Source organism: Nannospalax galili, unplaced genomic scaffold (genome assembly GCF_000622305.1).
Source record: "Nannospalax galili isolate Female #2095 unplaced genomic scaffold, S.galili_v1.0 scaffold1005, whole genome shotgun sequence".
NCBI lineage: Eukaryota > Metazoa > Chordata > Mammalia > Rodentia > Spalacidae > Nannospalax > Nannospalax galili.
The window spans coordinates 824516-834363 of NW_008353008.1; the positions used below are offsets into that span (position 1 = coordinate 824516).

Genomic DNA, 9848 nt, shown 5'->3' on the forward strand with positions numbered 1-9848 from the left:
AAATGGGAACACCTTAAGTGGGAAAACCATGATGGAGAGGTGAGACAATACAAAAGATAAACAATACCTAGCTAGTTTTGAAAACCAGAGAGAACCATATTATTCCTACAACCTATTGACAAATTATAAATAACAGATCAAGAAATATATGTCTAGGTAAGGTTTATCTGAGAACATCTGGTTTTTGCCCAAGATTTAGCTACATGACACACAATAATTAAAAATACCAGACTGGTGGAACTAACCTTCTTAGGTGTTTAACAGACATACTTTTGAGGTCTAAAATAATTCGGTCAGAGGGACATAAAGGACACTTTTTGCTCCTTACCCTCCTAGGTCAACTGGTTCCAGGGGACTATGAGCATCTCTCAAAATGTCCTATAATGGTGGTAGGTCACCTGTCCTCTTGATCAAGGAGGCTGAGGAGACCCCACCAGATGGACTTGAACCAGTGTCCAGTCTATAAAGAGGAGGGTCCAATACAGAGGAATCATGTCCTCCATGCTTCCAAGCGAAGCCAACCATGGTCGAGCAGGACCTTTGAGTTATCTTCACATAGGCAGAACTGGTAAAATAAAGGAGCCAGGGGCTCCTCCCAAACCCATGTGACCCCTGAGGAACAGATCCTCAAACGCCCTTAAAAGTAAAAATAAATCAGTTTATCTGGACCAACTGTATGCCCTTAAACATCCAAAAGGAAAGTATAACCAAAGATTAAAGGGGCCAATATAATTTCATAAGAGTCCATATGTATAGCTAAAGGCAACATAAGAAGCAACAATGCCAGAAAGGCGATGCTTTGAGTTGTTGGGCAGGGTGGCCAAAGGGATTCCCAGATATTAACCCAGCATAGAACTGGGAAATTGAACAGCAGACCCCAATCTTATCCAAAGGAATATTGACAACTGATTACCACTAGATGAGGAACAGCTGACCCTCCTGAAACAAAGAAGACCTCTAGATATGCTGACTAGATTCACCGGAAGGGCAAGTAGTGGGGAATGGCTGGGGGTGCCAACTAGACAGCAGCACCGATATCAGAGTATAAGGGCTCTAGTGGGGGGAGGGAGGCTATGGGAGGGAGGGTGCTACCTGGGAAGTGGGTATATAAATACATTTAAAAAAAAATTCTTCAAAGCATAAAAATTTGCTCCTTAATAATTAGTAGATGTGAAATCTACTGATGACTTTATATCCATGCTCAGATAACAAGCAGCTCAGAAATTAACTGACTGTGACTATAATAATCAGATATATAGAGATTAGAAATGCATGTGCATCTTATTGTCAATTGTATTAAAAATGAATTTTTCTGTATAAAACTGTATATTTTAATAATGAAATGGAGATCTTTTTTAATGTTTAAAACCTCATTTAATTTTAAGTCTTATAGGGGTTATACGGAGTACAATATTGTATAACTGTATCAATTCAACTGTAAACCTAAAAATTTACAGCCAATTTTGAAAGAGATGCATCTTAGCTCTGGAATTTGTTATTCTGAGTATGTCAATGCTGTTGTAATGAAATACTTCTAATTATATGGTTATTAAATAAATAATTTTAAAAAATAAAAATAAGGTTATTAAATAAATAATTAAAAAAAAGCTGCAGGTGGTAGCACACATTTTAGTCCCAGCCCTTGGGAGGCAGAGGCAGGTGGATCTCTGTGAGTTCAAGGCCAGCCTGGTCTACAGAGCGAGTTCCAAGGCTACAGGGGCTACAGGGAGATCATGTCTCAAAAAGGCCAGAAAAAAATTAGAAATTTTTAAAATATAAAGTTTTAAGCAGGGCGTGGTGGCACATGCCTGTACTCTCAGCACTTGGGAGACAGAGGCAGGTGGATCTATCTCTGTGAGTTCAAGGCCAGCCTAGTCTACATAGTGAGTTCGAGGACAGCTGGGGCTACAGGGGGACCATCTCAAAAAGACAAAAATAAGAATTTATATATATATGTGTGTGTGTGTGTGTGTGTGTGTGTGTGTAAGTTTTTGTTTGAAAGGTTTATGCAGTTGTGACCACCTGAGTTCAACCCCCAGAAGCCACATGGTGGCAGAAGAGAACTTTCTTCCAAGTTGTCCTCTGACCTCAATATACATAGTGGCATGTAGTGTACAAGAGAAATTTCAAATTCAGGTTTATTTTGAATTCAGGACCTACAATCTCACCATGAAACTATACCTCCTACCAAAATTATAAGTAAATAGGAATCCTAAAAGCTTGCTTTTGATAGTGAGAAATAACAGAAATTTCCTTTAGTTCTAGAAACAGAAGGAAAAGAAATTCTTCTGCTATCAGTACTTAAATGTTAATCTTGGGCCAGAGAGGGCTCAATGGATAAAGGGGATAAAGGCACTTGCCACTAAGCCTGACTGATCCACTTGATCTCCAGTGGTGGAAGGAGGGAAATGACTCCTGAAAGTTGCCCTTGGCTTCTCCATGCACATCACAGCATGCATGCAAGCATGTTTTCAAAAGAGGACATATGTATGCACACATGTGCGTGAACACACACACACACACACACACACACAAATAAATAAATGTAGTTAAATAAACGCTAATCTACCCCTTATAGTCAAGTGGTAGTAAACAAGAAAGATGGTGTTGGTATAGCTGTGTTTGGTCAAGTTCAAAACATATGACCATGTATCTGAAAAAGTTAAAATATCAGCAGTTTATTCTCTATTGCTTATCGTCCAGCAAATAACTTCAAAATTACACATCTATAGAGGAAATTTTATTTAAATATTTTATTTTTATTACTTTTATTTTATATGTATGCATGTACTGCCAGGATATAGGTTAAGTGCACCCGTGTTGTGCAGTGTCCACAGAGGACAGAAGAGGCTGTCGGATCCCCTGGAACTAGAGTTATGGACAGCTGTTAGCTGCTATGCGGGCGCTAGGATTCGAACCCAGATCTTCTGCAATAATAGTGTTCTTAACGGCTGAGCCATCTCTCCAGCCCTAGAGAGGTAATTTTAGTTAGTTCTTTTTTTATTTCCAAATAGAAACAATATTGCTGGGCTAAGAAGACTGAAAGTTGAGATACGAAATAAAAGGTACAGTCATATTCAAACAAAATAACCTGCCTATATTTTTAATAAGATTTATTCCATGGCCTAGACACCGAACAGTGAATTTGAAAAGAAAAACAGAAAAATGTGCTTGGCACAATTGTTCTAAAAGTTTTACAGTAGATTTCAACAAAATTTAAGTATCCAAATAATATCCATAGAAACGTCACCATCAAATTAACATCTATGGGGCTGAAGAGATGACTCAGCGGTTAAGAGTACTGGTTGTTCTTGCAGAGAACCTGGATTCAGGTCCCAGCACCCACATGGCGTTACAGGAGATCCAACACCCCCTTCTGGTCTCTAAGGACACTGAATGGCACAGGTACACTTATATGGAGGCAACACACTCATACATATAAAATAATTTTTTGGGTCTTTTTGAGACAGGGTCTCTCTGTAGCCCCAGCTGGCCTGGAAGTCACTATGTAGACCAGACTGGCCTTGAACTCACAGAGATCCTCCTGCCTCTTGTTTCCTGAGTGCTGGGATTAAAGGCGTGCACCACCACGCCCAGCTTAAGTAAAAATTTTTTTCAGGTAATTCAATTTTATTTGTATATATGAATGTTTTTATTATATTACACTGAATAAATATTTGAATTTCCAAATCCAAGTAAAAGTAAACCATACAGTTTATTAATAATCATCAACATTTAGTAAAGCACCAAAAGTATACTGCAATGGTGCTACACAAAAGCATAATTATTGATATAGGTCCCTGTCAATACAATCCAAAATAAAATACAAGAATGCTATCAGCCTACCTCAAAATTTCCTTAACTTGGAAACAGTTACTTTGGCAAATGGATGAGGTAAAATAACTTATTCCAGGTACAGCGTTAATAAAGCTTTGATTTTTTTTTTTTTTTTGGTCTTTTTGAGACAGGGTCTCCCTGTAGCCCCAGCTGTCCTGGAACACACTATGTAGACCAGGCTGGCCTTGAACTCACAGAGATCCGCATGCTGGGATTAAAGGCATGAGCCACCATGCCTGGCCAAGCTTTGAATATTTTACTGGTACCCATTTCCCACCACATTAGGCTAAGAAAAAAAAGAACTCTTAGGAATTTGGTAAGAATAATGAATTATTTTAGATTGTTGCTTAGGAATTTAAACAGAGATGCTTACTGCTGTAAGTCAGCAGCCAGTGAAATCCTATGAAAAATAAGAACTAGACTAAGTTTGTGTTCTACTCCACTTACACCATTCCAACTTTCCTCTTCCATACATAAAGGCTCCAACAATACTCCTATCAAGGGAGAAAGTACTATATCTAGATAAATTACTATATTAGGAGTCTAGCAAGTCAAACCTCTAAGAAATACAAATTCATATTTTAAGAGGACTGAGCAAAGACAGCAATGGGGCCTCTCACTCTACGAGATGTCCAGCTACAGCTGGGTGTGGTGGTGCACACCTTTAATCCCAGCACTCAGGAGGCAGAGGAAGGCAGATCTCTGTGAGTTCAAGGCCAGCCTGGTCTACACAGTGAGTTCCAGGCCACCTGGGGATATAGTGAGAACTTTTAAAAAATAATAATAATAATTCATGGCCTGGAGAGATGGCTCACTGACTGCTCTTGCATAGATTCCCAGCACCCACATGGCAGCTACAAACCATCCTTAACTCCAGTTCCAGGGGAATCCGAAGCCTTCTTCTGACCTCCGCAGCATTGCATGACACGGGTGCACTCACATACATACAGGCAATACACTCATACACATAAAATAAAAATAATAATAAAAAAACATGTCTAGCTACATGCAGCATGTAAGCAAAGGCAGTCAAATTTAACATCCATGGCACAGAACAGTCATAATATATGCTTAGTTTCTTCTTACCTACCATTATCTAGGAGAAGACATGCTTTACTACTTATATTTACAACCGTTTGATAAATACATTCAATAGTGTTTAACATAAATAATTCTAAATCATCCAAAGTCCTAAAGTGTGAGTCAAACATTTTATTCAATGATTTCTCTTTATAGTTATACCTCTTCTTCACTAATAATGCATTGCTTTTAATGGTCATACAAATATAATAGTAAGTTTTGAACATAACCTAGAAAGTTACTGCCTCATTTACTAAGCTAGGAAAAGATCCACTTCTATGATTTAAACAATAATCAAATAGTATACAATGAACTTAAGTGTTGATTAAAATTTTTTCTCATTTTCTCAGAAAATTCTTAAAGTATCTAAATGTATTTTAAAATGAATTCTGAGCACTTACCGACTGCATACTGACTCCAACTTGCTGAAAAACCATCCTCACCAGGCACTTAATCCAGCCAAGCATTTAGATGGCCAAGTCAACCCAAATTTGCATTTCAAGTACTTCAGGCATACATAGCAGCACATGGTCCATAAAGCATGCTGAAAATATCAATGCAAATAGTGTGATGAGATAATTATTACTTAGGATCCTGACTTCTTACATGTCTCACAAAGTAAGCTTAAAATAAAGCATCTTAAATTTGGTTTATAAAATTAAAAAATTTGCATATTATCAGCTTGTTTGAATAATAATGGTAGGTCTGAGATGGCACAAACATATATAATAGGTGAAATCATGTAGTATGCCAACTACTAACCAGAATATACTTCTTACTATCTAAAATGCCCATAACTAGGTCTTTGGTCAGACACATTTTAATATCACTTGGATCTATTACTGGTTGTATGAATAAATCCTCTGAGTCAAAAGGAATTAAAACCCAAGACTCAAAAACATCAAAAACAGAAATGGCTATCAAAAATAAAATACCTGGACATGTAACACCGGTAATCCCCACACTTGAGAGACAGAGGCAGGAGATCAGGTACCAAAAGTCAGCTAAAACAACATAAGGAGTTTGAAGCCACCCTGGGCTATGTGAGACCCTGTCTCAAAAACACAAAACAGAGCTGGGTGTGGTGGGGCATCCCAGTACTCTGGAGGCAGAGGCAGAGATAGAGGCAGGCAGATCTCTCTGAGATCGAGGTGCGTTCTAAGCCATCTGAAGCTAGAGGAAGACTGTCATAAAAAATGAAAAAAAAAAAAAAAAAACACTTCATAAGTATGGTCACACATGCCTGTAATCCCAGTACTCAGGAGGCTGAGACAGGAGGCTCACCGTGAGTGTGAGGCTACCCTAGCCTACATAGTCATGCCCCATCAAAAAACAAAGAGAGAAAAATGTTTTTTTAAAGAGATTAAGAGATTAAAGAGATTAAGGGGGTTGGGGTTCTAGCTTAGTAGTAGAGCTCTTGCCTTACAAGTACAAGGCCCTGGGTTCAGTTCTTAGTGCCAAAAATTTTTGAGAAAGATAAAATTAAGCTAGGCGTGGTGGCGCAAGCCTTTAATCCCAGCACTCAGGAGGCAGAGGCTGGTGGATCTCTGTGAATTCAAGGCCAGCCTGGTCTACATAGTGAATTTCAGGACAGCTGGGGCTACAGGGAGACCCTGTCTCAAAAAAAAAAAAAAAAAAAAAAAAAAGATAAAATTAAGAGATTAACTCATGGGGGCTGGAGAGATGGCTCAGCAGTTAAGAACACTGGTTGTTCTTGCAGAAGACCTGGGTTTGAATCCCAGCATCCATATGGCAGCTAACATCTGTCCATAACTCCAGTCCCAGGGGATGTGACAGCCTCTTCTGACCCCCGCAGGCACTGCACAACATGGGTGCACTTACCTACATGCAGGTAATACACACATACACATAAAATAAAAATAATAAATGAATTTTTTTAAAAAAGAGATTAACTCATACAGAAAAGCATACAAAGCCAGGTGTGGTAGTGTATACCTGTAATCTCAACACTCCTGAGCCTAAGGCAGATTTGAGATTTTAAGGACAGCTTAGGCTACACAGCAAGACTCTGTCTCAACATAAACAGAACAAATTTTAATTCAATACACTTGTAAGTGCAGTGACCCTTCAGGTTTTTACATTTTTATTCATTTTTTTAAATTCATTTTTTAATGTGTCTGAGTATATTGCCTATATGTATGTAAGTGTACCTATGTCATGCAATGCCCACAGAGGTCAAAAGAGGGCACTGGATCCTCTGGAACTGGAGTTACATGCTGTCGTTGGCCGCCACATGGGTGCTGGGAATCAACCCGGGTCTTCTGAAAGAGTAGCCAGTGCTCTTAACCACTGAGCCATCTCTCCAGCCCCACTGCCTTCAGTTTTGCCTCTTCCTAAACATCATACAGTTGGAATCCTCCAGCTGCAACCTTTTCATCCTGTTTCACCCAGTGCAATACACTTAAGGTTCCTCCACATCTTTACATGGTTTGAAAGCTAATTTCTTTGGCACTGAATATTCCATTGTCTGGATGTGCTGTGGTTTAATTATCCAGCCACCCACTGACATCTTGGTTGTTTCCAAGTTTTAACAACTATGAATAGAAAATTGTAATTATGTGTTTTTCTTTTGTGTATGTGTGTCTGTGTGTCTGTGTGTGTATAAGGAAGGGACTGCATGAGCACCTGTACATGGAGGCCTCACCCATGAGAGGCAAGCACTGCCCCCAAAAGAGCTACATCCCAGCTCTGTGATTTTTTTTCTTTTAAAAAAAGAGCCTCACTTGTATAGCCCCAGCTAACCTGGAACTCACTACATAGAGCCTAGATCTTTTGAAGTCCCTTCTTCCAAGGCAAACCAAAGGGATAGAAAATAGATCGGTAGCCAGATAGCTTAACTATGAGAAAGCAGAAGAGCTTCAAGGACACAAAACTAGCCTCCAGCTTGATTTTGGTAGCAGTAGCTATGAGCATGCTCACCCAAAACGGTGAATTGTGCTGTATGCTTTCATGGAAAAACTCAAAACTCTCCGGAGATGCTGCTTTACCACTACCTGCCCCACACTGCAGCTGTCATTTAAGGATACTCAACTCATTCCTTGTCATTCAGCTACGATTATCACTAAGTCTTCATTCCAAGTCCTTCCTTAAAAGGAATTCTGTTCTCTGACTGACTAACCTAGCTTGTGTTCTTGTCAGCACTAGGTGATTCTAATAGTCACACAATGGTCCATCCAACAGAACACTGTACAGCCTATTTTCAAAAAGATATAAAATGGCAAACTAAAGCTAGATGTGGTGGTACATGCCTGTTGTCCCAGCACTCAGGTGGAAGGAGGAGGCTCAATCCTCCCAAGCTACATAGTGAATCGGAGGCCAGTCTGGGGTGTTGGGAGCCATGCTTGACATAGGCATTGGAAATTAGAACGGTGTCTCTTTAAGAGCTTCTGAGCTCTCTGCTTCAGAGGTCAGAGCTGACAGGCTGTACCTGCATGATAAATCAGGTCTTCTAGAAAGTTAGTTTCGGTTCAGTCTGTGGGCACCGGAAGCTGCAGCTTCATGCTGTATCCATAGTAACCCTTTTGTTTCTGTTAGGAAAATTCACCTGGGTAACCCAAACTCCAGGCTGGATAAAAAGGACCTGTGGGACCCCTCAGTAGAATCTTCCTAGTGGAGAGCTCTCTCCTACTTGTAGCTGCCTTTCTGTAAATAAAGTCTTAGAAAAACTTCAGACTTCTGTCTGAGTTCCTTTCTTGTTGAAGACCCAAGCCTGGTGGGCTTGGGGGGCGTTTGACAAATGGCACCCAACGTGAGGCTCGAGGGGTCCGAGGAGAGACCCCCTGAGGAGAAATCCCAAACTCAGGTGAGTATGAGAAATCAGGTCAGTATAATGACATTGGGCAAACCTGCTTTCCATTGTGCAGAGGAGAAAGCCGAGTGAAAACGTAAGCACAAAGCACTGATTCGGGCTCTACGGGTAAGAGTAGACAGTCTTCAAAAACGTGTTGTAAGCTTAGAAAAATGTTTAGAGGCAAAAATAGTCACCAGCAATGCAGTTTCTAAGACTTCAGAGTCAGAGACTGTACAAGAGTCTTCTGATTCTGGGAGATGGGCAAATGCTGTCCAGGAGAAGCAGCTTGAACTGGACAGACAGTTACAGCGCATGCAGGAACAGATAAAGTTATTGGCAAAGCAAATAAGTTTTGAACAAAAGTTGCCTCTTAAAGGCACTTTTCAGTCTCCTGGTCCTGTAGGTTTACAGCCCCCAGAGAGAAAGGATGAGCCTGTAAGTGCTAGGGCAAACAATTCCTCTCTTTTGTCTCATCCCTTGGCTCTGTCACTCTTACAAAGGCTTGTGCAGCATGCCGCTGAGAGGGGAGAGGATATAGCAGGATTTCATGGTTTTCTACTTATGGAACAAGATGATGGACAGGGAAATAAATTTAGGATACATTGTCCTTTCTCAGGAAAACAATTTAATGATCTGAAAGTTGCCTGTGAGCAGTATGGACCTAAAGCTCCTTATACTCAGGACATGTTAGACTCTCTACCTACTGAAGCTCTGCCTCCTAATGATTGGAAGCAATTGGCCAGAGCCTGTCTGTTGGAAGGTGATTATTGTTTATGGAAGTCAGAATTTGAAAACCAATGTCAGGTTCTTGCTGACCTCAATAGGGCTCGAAATATTCCTATTACTTTTGAGATGCTTGCTGGTGAAGGCCAATATAGAGACACAGAACAGCAGATGAGAAACTTTAATAGTGCTGCATATGCACAAACTCATGCAGCAGCAAGAAAGGCTTGGAATAAGCTGCCACAGTCTGGAAGGCAGACTGAGAGCTTGACTAAGATTAGACAAGATCCTGAGGAACTTTACTGAGAGTTTGTGTCTAGACTTACACAGGCTGTAGAAAGGCTTGTCAGTGACAGCAATGCAAGATCTGTCTTAATAATAATGCTGATAATGCTAA

General features: G+C 40.1%; 1 protein-coding gene across 2 annotated transcripts in view; it reads right to left on the reverse strand.

Moving 5' to 3' along the window:
• The window catches only part of Mtfr1 (mitochondrial fission regulator 1), a 73013-nt gene that overhangs the window by 37622 nt on the left and 25543 nt on the right, over positions 1–9848 (reverse strand). For both annotated transcript variants that reach the window (XM_008850262.3, XM_017802515.2), the window contains exon 2: positions 5319–5461. In XM_008850262.3, the coding sequence (XP_008848484.1) occupies positions 5319–5384 (66 nt within the window). In that variant the 5' untranslated portion in view covers positions 5385–5461. The remainder of the gene's footprint in view (positions 1–5318; positions 5462–9848) is intronic.